Source organism: Thamnophis elegans, chromosome 2, assembly GCF_009769535.1.
Source record: "Thamnophis elegans isolate rThaEle1 chromosome 2, rThaEle1.pri, whole genome shotgun sequence".
Classification (NCBI taxonomy): Eukaryota; Metazoa; Chordata; class Lepidosauria; order Squamata; family Colubridae; genus Thamnophis; species Thamnophis elegans.
In genome coordinates, this window is record NC_045542.1 from 32828396 (window position 1) to 32853302 (window position 24907).

Below are 24907 nucleotides of genomic sequence, written 5' to 3' on the forward strand. Positions count from 1 at the left end.
ATAGGGAAGGTTTTTTTAATAATAAACATTGCAAATGATATATAGGAAAAGTGTGAAAATTCAGTTTTCTTCACAGGAGCCTGCTTTCTCTAAAGGTAATGGTAACCATAGAATAAGTGTGTGTAAAGGTTTCTCAATTGTGTCGTAACAATCATTGGATGCAAGAAAAAGTAATGAAAGGAATAAAGTGGTTAGAGCAATGTCCTTTGTACTTCAATCGATTTCACTGAAGAGAAAAGGAAGCCAATTGGGGTATTTATCTTCAACACAGTTCTTATTAAATGTATGTTTAAAAGTGCACACCATTTTCTGTGATGCATGAATGAAACACGTTCTAAGTGCCTTCCATTCCTGCAGGTATCTCTCTTGCAAAATTCAAATATAAACCCTTCCTTAAGGAACCATAGTGGCACAGTGGTTAGAATGTAGCATTGCAGGCTAATTCTGTCCACTACTAAGAGTTTGATCCTGACCCGTCAAGTTTGACTCAGCCTTCCATCCTTCTGAGGTCGGTAAAATGAGGACCCAGATTGTTGGGGCAATATGCTGACTCTGTAAACAGCTTAGAGTAGTCGTCCCCAATCTTTCTAGCTCCACAGACCAGCAGCAGCAGCAAGGGGGGAAAGGATGGTTTCAAATGCACATACTAGATCCCATGCATGTGCAGATAAAGCTTTACATACTTGCGCAGCCCGGTTGCCAATGGGTCTCAGCCCGGGGGTTGGGACTGCAGCTTAGAGAGTGTTTTAAAGTACTATGAAGCAGTATATACGTGTTAAGTGTTATTGCTGTTGCTTCCATGTTCTTTGATGCTGCATCCTTTATGATGCTAACTAAAGCATTTGCGGTATGGTTACAGTCACTAAAAGGGAGACAGGACTGTGGCCAGTTCTAAAAAGTTTTTTACTATGTTTTAAAATGTGACATGTTTTTACCATAAAACAAAAGATGGTGGGTGGGGAGGATTAATGAATTGATGACATGTTTTTTTTTAATGCCATGTGGACCTGTGCTTCTGATGTTTCCAATATTTTCAGCATCTCCTATTTTAGCTATTCAAGTGCAAATAGTATACCTTTTCTCCCTTGGTAGAAGCTCTACAAAACAAGCCGAACAATGCAAGATAGAATTATGGAATTGCTAGCAACTGTGGAGAATGAAGACGTGATTACTGAACTCATACAAATGAATGAAAATCTAAATAACGTCTTACTGGGACATGAAAGGTATTATTACTTATTGTTATGTATGTAGTCTGTGCTAACAAATCGTTGTGCCTTTCTTCACAAACAGCCTATCTCTTATTTATTCCTTTCTCCTACCCAAAGGGCTGAAGGAATTCTGGATCTTAAGTTAGGAACAGTTAATAGAAATAATAAATCAGTAGGTTATGTTCTTTGTATCGGACAAGTATGAAGCCTAATAAATGGAGTTTGAGCATAGAATAAACTTCACCCTTTTTTGAGAAACATATCACAAGGAAGAAACAAACATGGCTCTTTACCAAAAGTTCAAATATCTATAAATAGGTTAAACTATCCTACTATTTTCTTTGCTGAATTGCTTGTAAAAATGACTATAAAATAGCATCATCTGTAACTATAACACGATGTTCCAAGGCTGTAAGATGAATCAGTTATCACACAGTTGGTACAAAAATTGGAAACTCATTTAATCAAGCCAAGGGTTGACCACTGATATAACTGTGAAGACCTAAACTCCCTTTGTTCCACTATTATGAAAGACTGGAATAAGATATTAAGTACTACTGTGTTATCATATTAAAAGTACTATATCAATAAAACTTGCTATACCTTTCCCCCTCCTATCAGAATACATGTAAATACTACTAGGTTGTGGAATGTCTTTTCAATGCAGGTAATCCTTGCGTACCAACCACTTGTTCAGTTGCCCTTTAAAGTTATGAAAAAGGAGACCCTTGCTTGGCCCTCAAAATTACAGCCATCACAGTATCCTCACAGTGACATGATCCCAATTTGGGCATTTGCATCCTGTGCGCATTTACTATGATTACAGCATCCCATAATCATATTATCAGCATTTGCAACCTTTACAGCCAGCTTTCGACTAGCAGAGTCATTGGGGAAGCTGGTAGGAAGTCTTAAGTCATTCAGCAGAATGTGTTCTGCTCAATGAACCACAGTGATTCACTTAACAATTGCAGTCAAAATTGACGTAGAGCAACACTTACATTATATTTCACTTTATGACATTATCATTAATGGAACCACCAGTCCTAATTGCACTTGGTAAGTGAAGACTCACTGGAGAACAACCTAATGTTGGGAATGATTGAGGGCAGAAGAAGAACGGGACGATAGAGAATGAGGTGGATGGATGGAGTCACTGAAGCAGTAGGCATGAGCTTAAATGGACTCCGGGGGATGGTAGAGGACAAGAAGGCCTGGAGGAACGTTGTCTATGGTGTCGCAATGGGTCGGACATGACTTTGCAACTAACAACAACAACAACAAAGTGAAAACTGGCTGCATAAGAAAAAAAAAGAGTTTAGAATCTCAACAGACTGAATTTACATCTGAAGTTCAAACTGGAGCAATCCAGTGCATTTAAATATATGATAGCTTGAGATTTCTATCCAAGGCTGGTTGTAATATTCAACATTTTTTTAGCCTACAAAGATTTCTTTTTCAGTCAGATTTGGAAGGTAGTTTGAGCTGATTGAGTGCCTTTATGAAGAAGATCATGACATGAGTATTGAGAGGCTGAACAGACACTAATTGCCTGACCCATCTGCAAATGCAATTTCCTTTGAAATAGAGTTCAAACTGAAGAACAAAAGTTTCTGGTTACATTTCAAAATAACAGTAAAAAGTGGTCTGCCCTAAGTGTAAATGCAACTCTTGATAAAGGGTTTTGTTACAAATACTAGGAAAAATACAAATACAAGGTAAGCAAACATTTATAAAATTCAAACTGTGTATCTTTCTCTCACCAGGAGATTTTGGTTGGTTGGTTGGTTGGTTGGTTGGTTGGTTGGTTGGTTGGTTGGTTGGTTGGTTATTTTGACAGAAGAACCACCCAACATCTGTATGTGTTACTATAGCAGGTACTTGCTTCTGCTAGGCTTCATGTAACCTATAGGCAGGATAGTCATATTATAGGGATTTCAGGACAGTATGTTACCACCAGAGGAAGGCACTGCATGACCAGTTTCCACCTATTTGGGACTCATTCCACATAGTCAACCAGATATGTTTTCAGTTACCTTGATCATCAGGAGGCAGGCACTATGCGATTGATTTGTCCTATTTGGGAACTTGTCAGTGCAACCTTCCTTTGTCTCTCAAGGCCTCGTGTTCTGGATTCCTATCCTTAAGCCTTCAACCACAAGCCAAAAAATAGGTTAAATCTATGTGAATTATTGCCATTTTTGACAGGATTTAGGAATGGCTAAGAGCAGGAGGCATCTGAGAGGTCTCCTTCTGTCATTCTTACCCTTAAGTTTGAAAACAAATTTTAAGAAGTTTAAAAGTGTTGTTGAATTCTGGCAGTTATTCTATTAGTTTTTGGGTGCCAGAATGTCAGGGTGCTGGGCAAGGCAGTATTGCAAGCACAACCAATTTCCCACCTTTGCTTTATAGGCTGTTTGTTACTATCTGGGAGTGACATTACTGTACTCTTCACTGTGACACTTGTGTCCCATTTTCCAGAAAGCCTCTTTCATGACTACTAAGTTTCCATACATTCTGAATGTTTGGACTGCAGATTCTCAGGGTTCTAGTTTGTTATGCCTCCTTCCACATTAAGAGATATATAAGGCGGGTTTGAAACCCTAGTGACGCATTATGGAGTGAGCTCCTGTTATTTGTCCCAGTTTCTGCCACCCTAGCAGTCTGAAAGCATGTAAAAAATGCAAGTAGGAAAATATGAACCACCTTTAGTGGGAAGCGTTCTATGCACCTTCAGCGTTTAGTTATGCCAGCCACATGACTACAGAGATGTCTTCAGACAGCGGTGGCTCTTCGGCTTTGAAACAGAGATGAGCACCTTCCCCTAGAGTCGGCAACGACTAGAACATATGTGCGAGGGGAACCTTTACCTAAGGTGGATTCAGGAAGAATAAGTCTCCAGAAGTTTCTTTAACCAAGAGTTCTTTGCGCTCAAAAAAAAAAACAACAACCAGGAAGGTGGTACTCTGAAATGCTTGTTTTTCACTTTTGAGTCATCTGCTGCTTATAGGAGTACCTACCTGTTATTGCACAATAGGAACAAAAGAGATTTATTTCAGTTGTTCCAGTAATACCTCTACAGTTTTGTTTCCTTATAGCATCTGTGGTTTAATGGTGCTCATGATTTGAATATGCTAAGTCATCCCAGACTCTCAAATGTAAAAGGACAGGTATTGCATTTAAATATGAAGGCTGCTATTAGTCTCCATATCTGTGTGTTTTATGTTAATAAAACTCACTGTCATTGCATTGTTTGACATTGATTGTATTGATTACACTGTTTTTATCTAGGTTTTCTAGAAACAGAGTACGTTTCTGGGAAAATCAGAGAATCCTGAATGAACGTGCAGCAGTAAGTAACTGATAGTCATTTCTACCAGTCTAGAACATTTTGTGGTTAATCCTAAAATTCAGAATATTTTTCTCTTTCAAAACTATGTATGTTCCCAGAATTAAGTCCACTGGGTTAAGCATGGGTTTTTGTTTTTTTTAGTTCTCATATTCCTACCCTCATGATATTCTAATTAGAATAAAAAAGCATTCAGGGAGGAGTGAGGATTTATATAATACAAATCCGCTCTAAGCATGATAGGAATGAAGAGCTTCAAGAAAGAGAAGAGGGAAAAAACATGTTGTGAACACAGGAAAGCAGCTATTATCATCTGGCTTATCTAAATCTCACTTGGCAGAAAAAAATCTCTTTCGTTCACTCATCTTCAATGTGCAGTAATCCTCTGGCTGACATGGAATCATATGTCATATTCAATATAATTTATGCTTATGAAATAACAGGTAACAAATGTAAAAACTGAGCAAGATTTCTAAGGCATTCTTAACTGGGCAGGAACCCTTGAAGGAAGTTAATTATTTCATTCTGACTTTTAAGATCATATTGATACTTTAGTGGTATTGGCCCATGAATGGATTGTCCTCACCAGGAAGGAGACAAGAGAGATATATGCCTCCATTGATCTTCTAAATTTATCAGCAATTTGTGGCATCCACAGATATAAGGCAGGGTGAAATAGAGATTTTGTTTCTTGTGATTGTGTCCAAAAAGCCTGTGGAAACCTCATGTTCAACGTCAGGAATTTCATAGAGACCACGCTTTTTCATACTTATTCATTTTATTTTATTTTTGATGCTACCCAATTCCAGCTGGCTCTAGGTAGCTTACAGAATTTAAAAAGTTTTAAAAATAGTATAAAAACAAAAAATAAATAAGAACATAATCAAAATCAATCCCCTCCCCAAATTACAAAACAGTTACAAAGTGATAAAGCCACTTATCTGAAACAGGTCTGCTGACCCTACCCTGATGCCTAGAAGAATAGCCAGTTTTTCATATAAAATCACCTAGAAGTGATAAGTATTTTGGATAGAGATGTAGCACTGTGCTGATGAGACCAAATATGATTCCTATCATCTGAACAGGATAAGTGTATGAAGATGATGAAACAATACCTGAAGGCTGTAACAGCTCAGAGAACCACGAATATGAATCCTACAAGATGGCTGTTATTTAACTGATCCTTAGTTCCAAGAGTTAGAAGCATAGCCTGTTGTACTCACACACACACACACAACATGTGTAAGGCAAAGGCAAGTTCCAAGACCAAAGCAAATCCACAAGCAAAGGCAAGGCAAGGCAAAGGAAACAGTTGGAGACACAGTCTGAAGTTCAATGGAAAAACACACAAGACAACAAACACATTCCCAGCATCATCTCCATCTGTCTGCTGTTCCAAATAGCCAATGTCTGGTGCAGCCTGTCAAGAAGGGCAAGGCTTCCTCCTCATGAGTAATGTGACTGACCTTCGCTCTCCTGCCTTTTATCTGCCCTACCTATTCTTAGATCAGGTGCAGAAGGCAGTTCCTCTTCCTCATTGCTGACCGGCTGCAGCTGTATGCTTTCCCCACCTGAAGTCTCATGGATGTCCTTCTGCGGCTGTGCTTTAGTCAGATCAGTCTCAGATGCTTGGAGCCATTGACCAACTGTCCTCCTGTCGTGCCTGGGACCTGATTCATCTTCCTCCAAGCTGTGACATCTGGAGAAGTATCTGGGGAAGCATCCAGTGGAATCATCACACATGTCTTGAATAGGGTTGTATTCCACCCAAAGAAGAAGAAAAATCTCTTGGGGGTAATTTTGATGCAGCCTAGTTATTGGAGGCCTAAATGGCTAGCGTGGTTCTAAAAATGATCTGGAAACAACTAGCAGTGTGGGGTCCTTGGTGCTCTCTGAGCTTGGTGTTTTCTTAGAGACATTTCATTACCCAAACTGGATAACATCATCAGTGCTAGTGAAGTATCAATATTTTTTCAGGAACCATTGTCAGAATGGAAAGGCTTAACATTAACTATCTAAGATGAATTAGAGGTCCTTGTGTTAACCATCACAAAATCCAACATTACTTGAGTGTTGAATATCTGAGCGCGAGTGATTGTGGGCGCACCACGGTTCGCCCACATAACACCGATCCTCCGTGAGCTGCGCTGGCTACCTGTTGGTCTCCGGGTGCACTTCAAGGTTCTTCTTACCATCTATAAAGCGCTCCATGGTAGTGGATCTGGCTATTTGAGAGACCGCCTTCTGCCGATTACCTCCCTCCGTCCCATCAGATCGCATAGAGTAGGCCTCCTCCGAATTCCATCCGCCAGTCAGTGCCGACTGGCGACTACGCAGAGGAGAGCCTTCTCAGTTGCAGCCCCGACGCTATGGAACAATCTCCCTGTGGAGATCCGCACCCTCACCACCGTCCAGGCCTTCCGCACAGCCCTCAAGATCAGGCCTGGGGATAAGACTTTATTCTCGCCCCTCCCGAATGTTGAATGAATGTTGGGTTTTTATTGCTAATTATTTTTATTCACATTTTCTTTTTGTGTTTTTGTCCTGCACTCCCCTCCCCTATCATTGTAAGCCGCCCTGAGTCCCCTCAGGGAAAAGGGCAGCCTATAAATGCTAATAAAATAAAATAAATAAAATAAAAATAAATCTGAAAGATTGCCTCAAGAAGAACTGCAACAGCTTGCCTGGGACCTTAAATCCTCCCATCTCATCATGAAGAAAAATAGAACAAACAGTTCTACTGTGAAATTGCAGTGTTCTCTTCTGAGAAGTATCTCTACTCCCATTTTTTTTAAAAAATTCAGCACCAACCTAGGAGCTATTTCGGTTGCTAGAAATTCATGAAAAGTAGGTGGAATTTGCTGCCCTGTTTTTAAATGGTGTGTTGATTTGATCTACTCTTATTGAAATAAGACTGTTTTAGAGTTGTTGTTACCTTAAATGCACTATGGCTTATGTCAGGAGGGATGTAAATTGAATGAGTAGAGTATGTAAATAATCACTGACTTCAAGCAATCCTCACTAGCTACAAGATAGGTTTCAATGAGAGATTATTTGCAATGTTTAATATGGCAAAATGGACATCATCTCTAACAACTTTAATTTTAAGGCCGGTGGCAACCAACCATCTGCTCCTTCCTGTGATTTGCTTGACTTTGAGTCATGTCTTCCTGCTGCTGTGCCAAAGCCTATGAGAACTGACCTTCTCCAGTCTTCAGAGTTAAGTAAGTAAAATATATAAACTCCAATATTTTAGAAGCTATGTAAAAAAAAATTGTTGCAGATTTGTTTGAGAGCTGTGCTAAATGTAAATGTATTTTTAAATATAATGTAATTTTAAATGTATTTCAAATAAAGGTGGTGTCTTATCTTCCTATCAATATTTAGGGGTTGTTTTTTTTCAAATGCATTTTAGCTGCCAGAGAAATGCTGTTGACATTCAGAGCAGTAGCGGTAGGTAGGCTAGTTAGCTGAATTTCCTTAGAGGTTGTCTATGGAGAGTCTCAATTATCCAGGTCATGGTTGTCCCAAAGGTGCTTTTTTTCCAGAAAGTACAATTGCCTCTTTAAAAAAGCACTTTTGGGACTTCTTTAGAGGTTGTTGGTTTGGAGGAGCTCTGCCCTCTTCCTGGCATGGCAACAAGAAGATAGATTTCTCTTGAAGTTGCACACAAAGGTGGCAGAAAATTTGACTGTTACAATGCCTAACTCCTAACTTATGGGATGCACATCCCAGTCTAACATGTCAGGTGCACAATTAGTCCCCGACTTAACAACTGTTTGTTTATTGACTATATGGAGTTACAATGGCACTGAGAAAAGTGACGTACGGCCATTTTTCACGCTTAAGACCAATACAGCATGATCCCATGTGCATGTGATCAAAACTCAGACACTTGGCAACTGACTCACATTTATGATGGTTACAGTGTACCAGGTCCATGTGATCACCTTTTGTGACCTTCTGACAAGCAAAATCAATGGGGAAGCCAGATTAGCAGTAGCAATAGCAATAGCAGTTAGACTTATATACCGCTTCATAGGGCTTTCAGCCCTCTCTAAGCGGTTTACAGAGTCAGCATATTGCCCCCAACAACAATCCGGGTCCTCATTTTACCTACCTCGGAAGGATGGAAGGCTGAGTCAACCCTGAGCCGGTGAGATTTGAACTGCAGAACTGCAGTCAGCTGAAGTAGCCTGCAGTGCTGCATTTAACCACTGCGCCACCTCGGCTCTTAAGATTCACTTAACACCCGTGTTACTAACTTAGCAACTGCAGTGAGTCCCTTAACAACGGTGGCAAAGAAAGGTATTAAAATGGTACAAAACTCAATTGACAACTGTCACGCTTAGCAGCAGAAATGTTGGGCTCAATTATGGTCATAAGTCGAGGACTACCTGTATTTGTTACCATGTAGAAGGCAATATCAATATCTGCTATTAGTATCTCATATGCATTTAGTGTGCCTAGTGTGCCCAAGAAAAGGCTAAATACTAAGCTCCTTAATAATATGTTTTTACCAAATGCTGGCCAGATTTGTTTTCTGTATTTGAACGCATGCAGGAACATTCTGCCATTCACAATTACTAACTTGCCTCCCTTTAGATTATCCACCCCAAAGTGTGGTTGATCCACATCCTCATTCTGCTGTGCCATCAATATACCCTCATCTAAACTCACTTGGTATTGCGAATGCTTCACAGTCTTCGTAAGTAGCAATGTTTAAAGTCCTGTAAACATTTAGACAACCTTTAACAGTTCATTAAGATCTCATCATTGGAAGTTTATCCAATAATTAGCTAGGCTTCTAGCAGATTTGATTTTCATTAATCCTTCATTTTAAAAACTAATTTATGTAAAGTCATATGGCTATTGCAAATGAAGCAACAGACTAAGAAGCATAGCATTGCTTAATAAAATAGCAATAGCACTTACTTATATATGGCTTCACAGTGCTTCATAGCCCTCTCTAAGCTGTTTACAGAGTCAGCATATTATCCCCAACAATCTGGCTCTTCATTTTACCCACCTCAGAAGGATGGAAGGCTGAGTCAATCCTGCGCCTGGTGAGATTCAAACTGCCAAATTGCAGGCAGTCAGCAGAAGTAGCCTGTAGTACTGTACTCTAACCACTGCGCCATGGTTGCTCTTTTGAATAGCTGAATAGTTAATTGTCCTGTTTTGGGCACATAGAGAAAGCCATCATATTCCATTCTATTTATTGTATTTTGTTGGTGGATTCCAATGCAGTGTTTTTCTTTTAAAGATTCCCAACAGAAGTACAATGGCCATCCCAGGTGATCCCAAATGACCCAATGTATATCAATGTGAGTATCAAACTGTGTCCTGGTTTCTTTGTTTATTAAATTTATTAAATATATTTGCTGCCTATTTCACCTTGCGCTACTCTAGGCGGTTTACAATAAAAACGGAGAAATGAAAAGAAAGTGCAAATAAGACAATGGCAAAGTAATGGAACAATTGAATAAAGAATGAAAAAGAAAGCGAAGAGAATACAGTGATATGAGAACAAAAGACGGCCATGTAGGGAAGCGGGGGGGGGGGGGTGTTTCGACTTTTTTCTTACTATCAGTCTAGTAGCCGCCTCCTGCAGCTGTATTTGCTCTTTTGTAAACTATGATTTATAGGTTAGTACAAGTTGTGTCAACACACCCACTAAGCATGTACTGTGGAAGAGAAATTAACCGTTTTTCAGATTGTTGCTAAGGATTCCTAATCCCTAGAGATCAGTTGTAGCCAAGAAATACAAAAATGCGCAATAGGCTGAATTTATTTCCTCAGTGCTCGTTGTTTTGTAACCAGCATTTACCACATGTATGCAAGTACAAATAAATTTTAAGAAATCACCAGGCTGGAGTTGAATGTTTTAAAAATGTATTCTTCAGGATGCAAAGTCTGAGGAGTCTGATTCTGTAAACCAAAGGCAGAATGTTTTGAATTCTACTGGGTTAATTCCATAGGATTAATGCAATCTAAACAATCCTGTGGATCTTTTATAAATGATTTATTCAATGCCATCTAATTTATAGACAACAAAAAGCTGACTTAATGTATTGTTTATATTAATAGAATCCTTAATCGCTTTTATTATAACCTCAGGTAGTATATATAAAAAAGAATGAACCATCTTGTTATGCTAAACCATTTTTACCAAAGCATCTTCCTGCATATCTGATTTAATTCCATTAATTTCCTTAGGTAAACAAGTGTTTAAATCCAGAGCCCTTGCATGCAGTAAACCATCTAAGTAATGGTACAGGAAATGCACCACCGGGAGGTAAATGTTTTATTATTGCAATTAGAGTTTGCAATTCATTATTATAATTACAATACTATAGGTAATTGTAATTGAGCCCAAAATTACAATTGTAATTCGTAGTGGTCATTAAGCAGATCACCACATGACTGCACCTGATTTACAACTTTTTTTGCTGCAGTTGTTAAGCAGATACTACACTTGTTAACCAAACCTGTCTTACTCAATGAATGTTTTTTGCCGGAAACTAAAATTAAATAGTGGTTTCCAGTAAAACTGCCCAAAATCACAATCGTGGGATACTGCAAACAGTCATAAATGCAAGCTGATTGTCAAGCACCCAAAATACGATTGTGTGACTATGAGGGGTTGTCAGAACGCCAGAACTGGCTTGTAAATAGCTCTGGGAGGATTCTTTGTAATCTTGAATGGCTGCCAAGTGACCAATAGATTCACTTTGATTGATTTTCATGTGAAGGGCAAATGTATTGGAAAAGCAAGTTCACATCATTGCCAGAGGAATTAGTTGTGTTGTTTTAAGTGCATCCATCTGTCACTCTGTCTGTCTGTCTAATAGCTTGTCTTACACTCAGGAGCTCAAGATGGACCTCACCCTCCCCAGTCCCACTTCCCCTGACAATAACAACTCTGAGAGTAGGTTAAGCAGAGAAAGAGAGCAATTGTACCAAAATCAACTAATCAGCTTCTGTGGATGAGAGTCAGAAGTGGGTTTCTGCCAGTTCACCGCAGATCAGGCAAACCGGTAGTGGCGGCGGTGGAAGGCTCCGCCCACCCACCTGGATGTTTCTGCACATGCGCAGAAGCATCATGCGCAAGCACGCGCACATGCAAATCAGTAGTAAAATAAATTGAAACCCATCACTGATGAGAGTGGACCTGTATCTCATAATTCCTAGTTCAACCTCTTCACCACTATACATATCATGTCCATGTGAAGATGGGGCAGAAAGGCAGTAGCAATGGCTCTGTATTCTTCTGATATTATTTAAAAAGTGAGTTCAAGTGTATACAGTCTGCTCACTCCTGAACTGTACTGCTGGGAGAAAACGCGGCCCAGATGGTATTTCCTTCATACTCCTTTCCTGATATAATTTTTACCTTTTATCTTAGAATTAGAGTACAATATGGGATTCAATATAATTTTTTGGTTTCTTAATACTTTTGATTAGCAGAACAAAACTTTTTTTTGTCTCTGGCTTTCTTTTTCTAGACATATCAAAAACCAACCCACATCCTCCTAATTATTATGAGCTAATGGAATTTGATCCTTTGGCCCCTTGTGACCCAACCAAGTAAGTGATTTTCAAAATGACTTAATTGTTGCTTGCTTATTTCTTCTTCTTAATAGTCCAGACCAACACAGACATCTTTTCTTATACCAGCACAGCAAAAATATATTGTATATATTTTAAGCCATCAGTGATAGCCACTAAAATTGAACAACCGCATAGATTTCTTTAATGCTTCTTTGTTTCGTGTTACTGAATTGATCTAATAGTACCCATCCACTAGAGTGCAGTATCTCTTTTGCCATTCCCCCCCCAACTTTCTTAGCAGATAGAAAGGAGAAAGGTTTTGCTGATTGAGCAGTTCTCTGTTTATGTGATACTGCATTTTTTGTCATTATAACAAACAATACTTATATACATACACTATTCTCTTTGGGGCAAGCATCATTATGCAAAGCATAGAACAGGCTAAGTGTTAACAGCCAGTAACTTGAAGGGTGAGATGTTTATGCTGGCCTTCAAAATGGCACCTTTCTTCAAGATAGAACAGAGTAAAACATAAAACACTCAAACTGCAAAATGAGCAAACACTTCAGCCATATACAGCCGAGAAGAAAATGCAGAATACATACATCCATTCATCACCACATAGTGAGTGATGAAAGAATGAGAGACAGCAAAAGGAGAAAGGTAAGTTCACAAGAGTATTGAAGAATATTTAAGGCCATCTAAACTGGGGCTAGGCTGGGCTGTCAGGAAGTATAAATAAGAATCTGAACTTCCACATAGGTTGTTTAAAACAGCCTACAATCTACTCACTTCAAATTCCAAAGCTCAGTATCACTTGTCCCAAAGAACCCGACCCTCACATTGTCATCTTTCCTTTTTGGGTCCACAGAAAGTGACCTTTGGGGTTTCTTATTCTCATTTTTCTGTTCAATATTGTAATGTTTTTTAGTTTTTTGGCATTCTCAAATGTACATGTATATTTCTTGTTGAAAACTCATGACTTCAAAATGTTTGAGGAAATCTCACCATAGATGTACATCATATTTGATAGTTAAAATAATTTGATAGTTCACTAAGCCTCCTGTTCTGCAAAAAGGAAAGGAAGTTGAGAAGAACACTAAACTAAGCACTATATGAAATTATTATGGATTGAGAGGCAAGTGCATTGCCATTGATAAAAACTGGGTAAATACATGTCATGTAGTTAATTCTAGCGTGTTACCCCTAAAGAAAGGTGGGGGAAAATTTTATCTTGACCTAGCACCTCTATTCTACATACTGCAGTGTCTCAGAGGTTTCCATAGTTTGTCAGCTGCATTTCAGAGGGAAATGCCTCTGAAAATAGTCTATTCCACCTATTGTGAGCAAAGTACCGGTAATAATTAAACAACTAAGAGAAAGGATATGAACTTGCCTTCCTGATGAGCCGAATGGTTAGGAATTGTCAGGTATCATAAGAGTATTGTTTGTGAAATACGCAAAATAAGTGTATCTGAATAACAAATTGAACATGAAAACATGAGCAGTTTGATGAGTATTTTAACTGTCACTTAGCTGAAATGTGGCAAGACTGGTACAAAGAAAATTGTTTGGCAGATATACTGCAAGTACCGTATTTTTTTTTAAATTTTGAGGACATGACCAGGAGGAATGTGAGGTTAATGGTATATCTGTCCTGAACACTTCTCCTATGTGCAAATGTTGCTTTAGTAACTAATTTTTAGATTATTCCTCATCACAAACTGTTTATTATCTGCTTTATTTCAGACATATTTATGAAGAAATTGATCCACACCTTTTCAAAACACAGGTTAACATCAAATGCTAGAAGCAGATGCCAATAGCAATATTTTATTTAACAAAATGTAGATTTTGTTGCTTGCTTCAAAATGTGTCATGTAAAGACAAAATCTATTCAGTAGGCTGAGATTTGGGATAAAAGTGTTTTATAAAACTGTTCAAAAGACGACACTTCAAATCTAAGATGTGTATCCTAAACATCCTACCTAAGTACATTGGCATTGGGTTCAACTCATTAAAAATACAAGATTCACTTCTGCAATCTTTGGACCAAAATCTACAATTGATACAATGATTGTTTTTCTAACTTTCATTCTTATAGCAAGTATAACATTCAGAATCTTGCACCTAAAGTAGGTTACTTTTATTGAATTCTTTAATAATAAAAGCAAAACCTTTTCCTATGGGAAGAACTACACTGCATATTGCTGAATAATTGACTGGAATCTTATAGAACTGCTTCTGATCCTAATCAGAGAACTTGAGTGTTGGATCGATGACTTACACCTGTAGAGGCTTAAGTCCAAATCCAAATTGTTTGAATGCAAGGAGAGATCTAGCTATTAATTAAATTCTGAAATCAGATTTCCTGGCAGGCTATTTGGTAGACAACCTTATAGTTTGTCTTTAATGTTGGTCTTTGGTGAAAAACAATCACTCACTAGGTGGTTAGAGTTCCTTGCAGTACATTTCCTATTCTTCTGATAGTTAGCCACTCTAAGACTTTTCTTAGTTATGGAATGCACTTTAAAAGCAAAAGAAAGTATACACAAGCCACAGCAAAACAGAATAAATGAATCTGTAGCAATTGTGAAATGCTGTAGTAGCAGGTCTTGTTCCACTTTGTCTTAATGCCATTGTATCTGTTTCCTAGATTATTTTCATTCTCTCTTAACAAAGAAGCTAAATATGTATGAAGCAATAGCTTTCATAAGTTATGGAGGGTTTGCATTGGGAGCTGCTGCAAGAAAGCACTGCCAAAATGCATGGGTCCAGCAAAGTATAAAACATGCATTGTGGGGTATTTGGAATGATTTGGATTATATTACTGCTGTTACTTTCTATTACTCCCAACAATTCAGGATATCTTGAATAACACTTACTTGGTCATGAGATCAGATAAAAGTGTGATTGAAATAAGTGCCTTTTCTCTATACATTTCCAGATCTAGTGTTCAAACTTAATAAATTGGTACCCTTTAAATCTTCAGTAATATGTATAGCATTATTTGTTTTACAATGGCTGTTATTAACATACAATCCAAGTAAAGAATGTGGAATGGAAAACTGAATTAAATTTGAACACAAATGCTCCCAAATGTTTTTTATGGTTAGCTTATTTTTTTAAGTAGTGTTTTGTGATGCATCAGATCCGCTCTACCAGATTTGCTTTGTATTGTTGAGGGATCTTCCATAAACATTAGGAAGATGCATAGGGAAGAGCAGGGAAAAATACAAAATTAACAAATGTTATTTTCTGGGCAAATGAGCTTTACGTTGTTAAACCTATATTTTATATGGGGAGGGAGGGGAGGAGAATCTTCTGCCTCTCTTTTTTTCCACACAGTGGAATTTGTGGTGAACAAATTGCTTTACATTTGTAATGTAATGAATTTTAGATATTGTTTGACACAGTTTTCAATACTGTATTCTAACAGTGATATTAATTTCTTCTTTTGGAAAAGCAGTTTGTAAACTTGTACAAAGCGGGGATCTAGTCAGATTTACTGAGGTTAAAATCCCATCTTAATGGAATTGTTTTCTCAACCCACCAACCCCCAAACACACACACACACATATATATATATATAGAGAGAGAGAGAAGAAAATCAGAGCAGCATCTTCCATACTGAAATATTGGTGTAACATATTTAACATGGTTACTGAATTTTAATCCATTTTCTGAGTTTGCAGAAGACAATGGATTTGTGCAATATTCTAAGCCACAGGAAAGGGTAGTCTAATCAAGCTTGGCATGCTATACAGATACAGCTACTCAAACCTTTATTTGACCTGGTTATGTGTTACCAAGTTAATAATGATAACAGAAAGAAAAGAATCAAAGTATAATTGTATTACCCTGAAGAAGAACTCAAGAGGAAAGGTTTAAGTGAGGATACTATGGGATGCATAAAAGCAGCATTTTTTAAAAAAAGGAGGAGCCAAGGTGGCGCAGTGGTTAAATGCAGCACTGCAGGCTACTGCTAGATCAGCAGTTCAGCGGTTCAAATCTCACCGGCTCAGGGTTGACTCAGCCTTCCATCCTTCCGAGGTGGGTAAAATGAGGACCCAGATTGTTGGGGGCAATATGCTGACTCTCTGTAAACCGCTTAGAGAGGCCTGAAAGGCCTATGAAGCGGTATATAAGTCTACTGCTATTACTGCTATTGTTATTAGTTATTCTTCATTTATTTTGGTTTGTGGCAGTGGTGGGTTGCAGGCAGTACGCCCTGGTATGGGCATACCGGTGCCTATCAGGAGCACCAGGTACCGTTCCGGTACGATGCTCCGGAGGGCCCGCCTGCCCATCCTCCTTACCTGTATTTGAGCTCTTTGGCGCTTACATACACGGCGCATATGGTGCCTGCGCAATGTTCCAAGCAGCTGGAGCATCACATCACAAGAGGTAAGAACGCATGCGCGCACTGCTCGCGTTGATGTGGTGGACACCGGGCCCCATTTCACCATACCAGTTGCAAAGGGATCTGGAACCCACCACTGTTTTGTGGGTAACTCATGAGAAATGTGATTGTAGCTTTTAACATGAAAAGCTGCTGCACGGAATAACTGAGTTTTAACACAGTACACTGAATGATATCTTCTGCATACTTATTTAAAACAGCTTACAAAACTTAACAGATTCTGATTTAAGGTAGGCAAGTAAAGTCAAATCTAGTATTTATTACTTTACTGATTGCTTGTTACTTTATTAGGCAGACATCAAATTTCCAAAAATAAACTTACTATTTTCCCCTTTGACATATTAATCTATTAAATAACATTTTAGATAACTGTGTGGAATAAAAAAAAAACTTTACAAAATGAGAGTCATAAATTAGCAATTGGATAGATCTTCCTGTACATGAAGAGAGGAAAATGAACAAAATATGCTATTTTTGTATATAATTTCTTTGTATTTTTAATTTGATTTTAAAATGAAGATTAATCATATCTCTAAAGAAAAGACACATCAGTGCATATTCAGGAAATAAAACATAATGCCTGAAATATTCAGAACCTTTTTCCTGGGCTATTTTAATAGTTATTTTTACACAGTCAGTGATTATCAATAGAGTATTGAAGAGAAAACTCTGATGTAGTCTACATATTGTACTGTTAATTATAACCTGGAAGTGGTGGTTTATATCCAATTTTGGCTTCAAAAAAAGTGTAAGAAAGAGTAATCAAATTAACTTTCTCCATCTTTGGGTCTTCTACAAATTCAGGATCAATGAAGAAAAATACTGGCATGTCCACTTCCTCGTGAGGATTGAGTCTTTGTTCTTCAAAACAAAAGCACTGAAAGGGGAAAAAAGAGTTTATTTTCCAAAATTGAATAGTCAGCTAATTTTTTAATGATTTGTCTTAAATACATTTTTTCAATACATTTTTTAAAAAATATCTATTAAAAACAAATCTATTTCAAACTCACTTTGTCAAGTAATTATTTTATAAACATTTTAAAATCTGTCTAAATATAAAACATTTAAAGAAATATTAACATTAAAAACTAAGGAATACTGGTGAACATATTGGTTTTATTCATATTTCAGGGAAAACTGAGCATTTTCAACTATTGGAAATCTTATGTTTATTATGCTATAGAAAAATAAGATAGCAATCCTTAAAGAAAAAAATGAAGTTATACAGAATTCAAGAGGACAAGAAGAAGTATTGACAGCATACCATAAATCTAATTCTATGACTTGCTGCAAATATGAATTATCAAAACAGACTCTAGTTTCAGTTATAATAAATATGTAATAAATAAATATTTGAGGAACTTCACCAAATTGAGCAGCACTTACCTGTATCTTATTGAAATATTGTCCGGCCTCAGGTGGTAGTACATTGTAGGTAGATATTCCGATTATTGGTCTATCAGTGGGATTTTTTGCTTTATAAAAGGCCAGTGCAGTTTCTCCTGGAACCACCTATTTTAAAAAGTTACAACTGTTATGTTTCTAACTTATCTCCATACTTTTATTTCTTACAAAATGGGTTTTCTAACAAAGTCTGTGCACCAAGTTATATTAAAGCAGTTTTTCTCAAGAATTTTCCCAGACACATTTTTAAATCTGTTGAGGTTGAAAAACTTGGCATTGTAGACTAGATAATCTGAGGTGGACTATCTCTGTTGGCATTATATTTCAAAATATTTATAAAAAGCCATTTCAGATTAAAGAAACTAACCAGAATTTGGTTCACTCTAATATCAATGACAGACCAAGACTAGATTTACTGATTAAACTGCACTTGTGCACTTGGCAAACAGGCAGTAGTACTAGGATTTAACCTGGCTGCCATACATATTTGCTAGTAGAATAAACTTAATTCTAAAACTAATTTTGCTAATGGAAATTAGTAAATCAGAATGCATTGTTTGATTGTATCCCATTTACCTAATTGAAAAGGAGCCTTTTAATTAAAAATTCTCAGTTGGCTACAATTACTCACATTCTTGATTATTTTTATAAGAGCAGCATGTCATTTTATTGTAAAAAATGCTTATAAAAGTTCATGTAAAATTCACTTAGCAGATTTTAATTACTTACATAAACTTCAGTCTGCTGAGGCTTGAAGTTCCATTGAAGACTTGAATGTACATCTGAATTGAATGTGATTTTAATGATGCGATCCTTTACAGGCTCCATAGTTTCAATTTGTTCTGAACTATGACCATCTAAAGCTGACCCACCAAGCCCAGTAGCCTGAAAGGAAAATAAGATGAAGTGAAAAACAATCTGCTTGAAAACAAATTATTTTCATGGCAATAAGAACAGAGTAGAGGGTTTTTTTTTCATTAGAGATTGTTTACTTAAAATTAGCAACACTTACTAGAGCTGTGCAGTGCTTTAGATTCAAAGGCAAAAAGATGCCTCAATGTTTGCAAGGATGCTCATGGAATATTTCTCTGCAGCTTCTTAAAGCAGCTGTGTCTTTTCTCAGGATCATGCAGTTGTCTTCTGTAGTTGTAGCAAGATCCTGGGAAAATATGAGTTTGGTTTAAGTAGTTGGAGAGAGAAGCAATGTATGCACCCATTAATGCTTCAAAGCAAATTTCTGAATCTGAAGTACTCCACAGCAATAAACTGAGCAGCAGTTGTGGGTCCCTCCCCACAAAAAGTCATGGTTGATCAAAAGGTTTATCAGTGTCATATTCTTTAAGGAGACCAACTAAATACTAATGAGGACTTCACACGAAAGACATTAAGTAGTTAGGGAAATTCATATGTGCACTGCATCTGTTGCTAGAAATAATATATAATTACTACAGTTCTCCCACCTTCATAAAACTGTAAAATCGCCTTACAAGGCTCCCTGTCAGCAGATGAGCACTTTCATGTAATGGTGAAGCTGGTTCAGTAAAACTAGGAAGAATGGGAACACTGACTTAAGTTGTTGCTGAACAGTTAAAAGTGGAAGGGATAAGTTATTTTAGACAAGAAATTCAAACATAAAAAAACAAATCATCTCTATATTGTTACCAAGGCAAGCATATGGGCATGGCTGGAACATTTAGACAAATGGTGGTGGCACCAGATATTGAGAATTCCTTTGTTCCAGAAGTCATTAAAAAGTTGTCTATTAATTGAAGAATACTGAATTTTCATATAGAGATCTGGACGTGATGATGTAATCAGATTGGAACCAGAAGGAAAGATCATTAAAATCTTAGTTACATTCAAATGTCCACTCAATCTGAATTTGCCATTTGAGTCCATTGACATCACTCTGGCCAAAAATATAATAAAGGTACCTCATATAAATTATATAAATTTATGTTTAGCCAGGATTACTTTGGGTACAATAGAAATTAAACTGAGGTGAAATCTGGATGCAGTTTATTATTTGAAGACTACTACATTGAAGTTGTTAAACTCAGATTTTACTATACTACTAAAAGTGTTCTTCTCTTTATAAGAGCATGAACAATTATGAACATGAAAAGTGTGAATGAATAAATCAAGGGAAACTAAAATTGTAAAAAACAGAAACGAAGTACTAAATTAGGAGGGATAGAAAGTGGCAAAAGCCAAGAACATTGGGGAGGTTAAAAGACAGTAAAAATGGAGAGTGCTGAGATAATTAGAGGTTTGGGCCAAGGCATGTTTGATATCAAGAATATCAGTGGAATAGCTAAGCAACTAAGGAGAAGTAGGAAATGGAAAGCACTAGGAAAATTGAGAAGTGAGCTGACCACCTCAATGTATATTTATTATACTTCTAGAAACACACAATAATCTAGTTTACTAGATTAGAAATTTACAGGTTATAGAAACAAAAATTAAAATATTCATGTAGAGGTTAAAACCAACCAAAATAATCATATTCATCACAATAGTTATATCAGTTCCTACCAAATAAATATAAGAACATAAAAATGAGTCAAGGCAATAAAAGGGTAAAAAGAGATACAAAACAAATGCACAAATTACTGAAATCATGGCAGTTTTTCACACAATTATATTTTACTTAGGATTTTATTTAAAAAGGGACCATAGCTGGAGAGAGAGAAAAATAACATAGGAACACAGTATTTTAGAAAAGGCAGTGTAGGATGAGATAGAAAACACAAGACTGATAATGGAAAGAGTAGAATAATATGTGGATGTTTACCTCTGATTTAGATTAGAATATTAACCATAGAGAGGCCTTAGAGTGGCAAGACCATGCAATTATTTCAAAACTAATGGATGTATCAAAACAACTTATTTGTTTCAAAATCTTTAAAGTGACAAAACCACTATAAGAATTGAATTTAGAGAAAAGGGAAAAATCACAACAGGGAAGAGAAAGATACCAAAATACACACTGACTCAATGTTTATTTCATGCATTCAGCGTACCTACTGAAAGAGTGGGATTGGAAGAAGAGACCAATACAGGTCTGCCTACTATACACCTGAGATTTGCAAATGCAACCACTTCATTGGCTGGAAGTAAATAAAGTTTAAGGAGTTCATTACAAAAGCAAAATCGGACACCCCCCACACCCCTAAATCCAGCCTTGCTAAGGCTCAGTAGCTAAGATGCTGAGCTTGTCGATCAGAAAGATTGCCAGTTGGAAACCCTATAGGTCTCCTGTGTGAGCAGGGGGTTGGACTAGATGACCTCCAAGGTACCTTCCAACTCTGTTACTGTTAAGGTCGCTACTCTATTTATGTCGACCATCATACTTCATGTACTCGGGAGTTCATGGAAAAGGCCTGAAGGTCATTCATTTGTCGATTGTGGTTAAGTGCAATACTGCAGGCTACTCCAGCTAACTGCAGTTTGGCAGTTGGAATCTCACCAGGCTCAAGGTTGACTCAGCCTTCCATCCTTCTGAAGTGGGTAAAATGAGGACCCAGATTGTTGGGAGCAATAGGCTGACTCTATAAAACCGATTAGAGAGGGATGTAAAGCACTGTGAAGTGGTATACAAGTCTAAGTGCTATTGCTATTTTTGTGCACAAACACAAATAGAAGGAGCGCCTTAAGAGAGAAGCAATTGGTAATAAGACAAGATCGCGAAGAATAAAGACACTCCAATAACAAGGAAGATCAGAATAGTTTGAGCAATTAGCAATTGGCAATCCATACCTAAGATCGCCGCTTTATTTTCGTATCACGTACCATGGACCACAAGAACTACCCTCGTCCCCTAAAACATAGTAATCCTACGGAGCATCGTCAGGTGCAAGTGGACTCCTAACTCCTCGCCCCCCGCCACGGACCGCCCCATACCTGGCAGTAGAGGCGATAGAGCGGCACGGCTGCGTAGGATAAGCCCGCCATGCCCACTACACCGGCCGCCAGATAGGTGAGCACCGTCCTGTTGCGTTCCTTCCATTGCTGCTCCTGCTGCTGGCGAAAAGCAGCGACAGCCTCCTCGATGCTCTTCTTCCGCTGGCCCCCGCGGAATTCCTGGCTGTTGCCACGGTGACAAAGCCTAACCGGATTGCAGCCCCGACCTCTCACCGCCCGGGCCACCAGCGCGCAGCCCTTTGCGTCCAAACGCATGCTTCTTCCTGTCACGTGACCGCCCTTTTTCTCTTTGGCTGCCTTTCGCAGGCGGGCGGGCGCGATTAGCAACTATCGCGAGAAGTAGCGAAGGTAAAACCCGGCGGCGGCGTCGCTTTGATGCTGGCAAAACTTTCCAGCGCTGGGGTAAGAACGTTCTGACTACGGCGGCCGTAGGGGGTAAGTTCGCGTTTTCGTTACCTGCCCGCCTCTTTGCTCCGCCTCCGAGTCAGGAGCGAGGTTAACTTTCCGCCAAGGTTGCTGGTGCTGGGTTTTTAAATTCAGGTCTGGGTTTTTTCAGTCCAGACTTGGGTTTTTCAATCCTTGTTGGGCTTTTAGGTGTTTTATTTAAAAAATTAATGCAGTCTTAAGTTTGAAATTAATTAATTAATTAAAATTAATGCAGTCTTAAGTAGGTATTACATAGGGAAAGATAATTTAGGTTAAAACGCATTTATGGTGTGGTTTGTCACCTGGGCTTTTTTTTTCCCCTGTAGGATCTGGGTTTATCTGAGCACGAAATCTGGTTTTAGAAATCCCCTCGGGCAATCCTGATAAATAGGTAAAAATAATTTAGTTTAAAACTCATTTATTGTGGGGTTTTTGTTATCTGTTTTTTTAAATGTAGAATCTGGGATTATTTGAATGCAGACACTTGGGTTTTTTGTTTTGTTGTTGAAAAAACCACTTGCAACCCTGCTTCCTACAAATTTTAGATGCCCAGGGCTAGGCTTCAAAAAGGGGCAGGTGCACTGCAGATTTATTATCCAGACAAGCCCCTGGAAATCATAGGAAGGCGCTGGGCTTTAAAGAATGCAGTCTCTAAGGGTTAAACTGTTTTGCAAGTTTCAAACTTCATTAGGAATCAAAGGAGCTAGTCCTTTGATATTCACACCAAAGGGCATGAGCAGGATGAGGGAACTGGACTCCTTTAGCCACCACAAAGCTTCCTGTGTGACCTGTGACTAGACAAAATTTTTCATCTCAAGATTGCTTTGAGGATAAAAGCAGCAGGTGGAGTCGTACTGAAATGCTGCTTTGGGTTTTTGAAATATATTTTAAAACAAAACAAAACTGTTCTTTCCCATTATATTGCCTAAGTAAGTACATAGTACAAGTAGTCCTCAAGTTACAACCACAATTGAGCCCCAAATTTATCTTGCTAAGTGAAACATTTGTTAAATGAGTATGCCCCTTTTTACGACTTTGCCACATTTGTTAAGTGAATCACTGCAGTTGTTAAGTTAGTAACACGGTTGTTAAGTGAATCTGGATTCCCCATTGACTTTGCTTCTCCGAACAAAAGGGGATCATATGACCATAGGACACTGCAATTGTCATAAATACAAACTAGTTGCCAAATATATGAATTTTGATTATGTCACCATGGGGATGCTACAATGGGTCGTAAGTGTGAAAAATGGTCATCAATCACTTTTTTCAGTGCCATTGTAACTGAACAGTCACTAAATGAACTGCTGTAAGTCAAGGACTACCTGTATTAAATGGCATTTCCTTTTATTGATTTATATCCTGCCTTTTTAATAATTTTTTTAATTAACAAACATGTAAAATACACACACAAAACTTAGACGTACACCACATTTACACAATACAATACGAACAGGGGCTTCCTGTTCTTTCCAATAGCAATTATCAATCGATACCACTGACCTTATATTATTTCCCCTTCTATTATATTTCATTTGGATTTCACCATTCTTAACCCTTTTATTTTACTCATAACTATTATTTTTGAGTTTTGTTATATTCCTTCATTGGCAGTATTCAGCAGGTTCTGACCAGTTCTGGGGAACCGATAGTGGAAATTTTGAATAGTTTGGAGAACCGGTAAAAGCCACCTCTGACTGCCCCCCCCCCCCATCTATTATTTGCCTCCCAAGTCCCAGCTGATCAGGAGGAAATGGAGATTTTGCAGTAAGCTTCCCCTGGAGTGGGGAGGGAATGGAGATTTTACAGTATCCTTCCCCTGCCATGCCCACCAAGCCACACCAACAGAACCAGAAGTAAAAAAAAAAAATTGAATCTCACCACTGCTGATAGCTAATAAAAAGAGGTGGTCAGCATACAAGCTGGCCAGTTTGCTGACTTCCCCAGGAAAGAAATGGATATGTGAATGACTCAGTTATTGGAAAGTGGTTGTGATTGGAATTGGTACCCCTATTTAAGGGCAGTTTCCATGGAAATAAGAAAAGTGAACTTGGCAATGATTAGCCAAGAGACATATGTCCAAAAGTGCACAATAAGCCATTCCTGTATAAAAGGGACCATCACTTGGATGCCAATCCCCATTTCCGGCCCTACAGCTTCAGCCCTTGGTCTTGGTGGCCAAGATAGATAGTGTGCTTGATCTCAAGCTGCTAAAGATGTGGGATATTTTATTTTTAAACTAAGAAATATTCAGTAAATTCAATGCCAGCTGTATTACACAAACCATCAAAGAATGTACAGTATGTTTGCATTAGTTTGAAGGCAATCCATAGTAATTATAAATAAACACAAACCTAATTGTGTTCTTTTTTACAGCAAATGGTTAGTTTTATTTGTGAGCCTGTTGGAATATTCCATTATTAATGACATGTCGACAGAGATGGCATCCCCAGACTCAAATCACCCAGATATGTAAGTCATATATAATGTTTTCACATCTTTAGACCCATAATAAATTCAATATCTCTGATTTATATTATCAAAACAGTTCCTAATATATGTATATTAGTGTTAGCATGATACATCTTGTTAGTGCAGAAAAGAACAAAAGAAATG

At 37.9% G+C, this 24907-nt stretch overlaps 3 protein-coding genes across 6 annotated transcripts in view; 2 read left to right on the forward strand and 1 right to left on the reverse strand.

Annotated features, from left to right (window-relative positions):
• TOM1L1 (target of myb1 like 1 membrane trafficking protein) overlaps positions 1–15105 on the forward strand; it is a 58286-nt gene extending 43181 nt beyond the window's left edge. For both annotated transcript variants that reach the window (XM_032209108.1, XM_032209109.1), the window contains 8 exons: positions 1093–1226; positions 4503–4563; positions 7670–7784; positions 9166–9268; positions 9827–9887; positions 10780–10858; positions 12069–12150; positions 13864–15105. In XM_032209108.1, coding sequence (XP_032064999.1) covers positions 1093–1226; positions 4503–4563; positions 7670–7784; positions 9166–9268; positions 9827–9887; positions 10780–10858; positions 12069–12150; positions 13864–13924 — 696 coding nt within the window. In that variant the 3' untranslated portion in view covers positions 13925–15105. The remainder of the gene's footprint in view (positions 1–1092; positions 1227–4502; positions 4564–7669; positions 7785–9165; positions 9269–9826; positions 9888–10779; positions 10859–12068; positions 12151–13863) is intronic.
• A 1553-nt stretch (positions 15106–16658) lies between these two features.
• On the reverse strand, positions 16659–22150 carry LOC116503018 (cytochrome c oxidase assembly protein COX11, mitochondrial). The gene is made up of 4 exons (XM_032209110.1): positions 21845–22150; positions 18671–18826; positions 17924–18049; positions 16659–17414 (listed from the first exon to the last, which is right to left on the reverse strand). Exons 1-4 carry the CDS (start codon positions 22118–22120, stop codon positions 17232–17234), a joined length of 741 nt encoding a protein of 246 aa, XP_032065001.1. The 5' UTR covers positions 22121–22150; the 3' UTR covers positions 16659–17231.
• A 58-nt stretch (positions 22151–22208) lies between these two features.
• STXBP4 (syntaxin binding protein 4) overlaps positions 22209–24907 on the forward strand; it is a 91008-nt gene continuing 88309 nt past the window's right edge. Inside the window, exons 1-3 of one of the 3 annotated variants that reach the window (XM_032209106.1) lie at positions 22209–22300; positions 22618–22682; positions 24668–24763. In XM_032209106.1, coding sequence (XP_032064997.1) covers positions 24720–24763 — 44 coding nt within the window. In that variant the 5' untranslated portion in view covers positions 22209–22300; positions 22618–22682; positions 24668–24719. Of the gene's footprint in view, positions 22301–22331; positions 22406–22617; positions 22683–24667; positions 24764–24907 lie in introns of those variants that run through there. The other 2 variants (XM_032209105.1, XM_032209107.1) reach the window with 2 other exon arrangements.

Coding starts and splice junctions, on each gene's coding strand:
- LOC116503018 (XM_032209110.1), bottom strand. CDS start 22,120: ATGCGTTTGGACGCAAAGGGCTGCGCGCTGGTGGCCCGGGCGGTGAGA. Junction 18,827..21,844: donor TCTATCGCCTCTACTGCCAG/GTATGGGGCGGT, acceptor TTTTCCTTTCAG/GCTACTGGGCTTGGTGGGTC. Junction 17,415..17,923: donor AATATTTCAATAAGATACAG/GTAAGTGCTGCT, acceptor TTCCCCTTTCAG/TGCTTTTGTTTTGAAGAACA.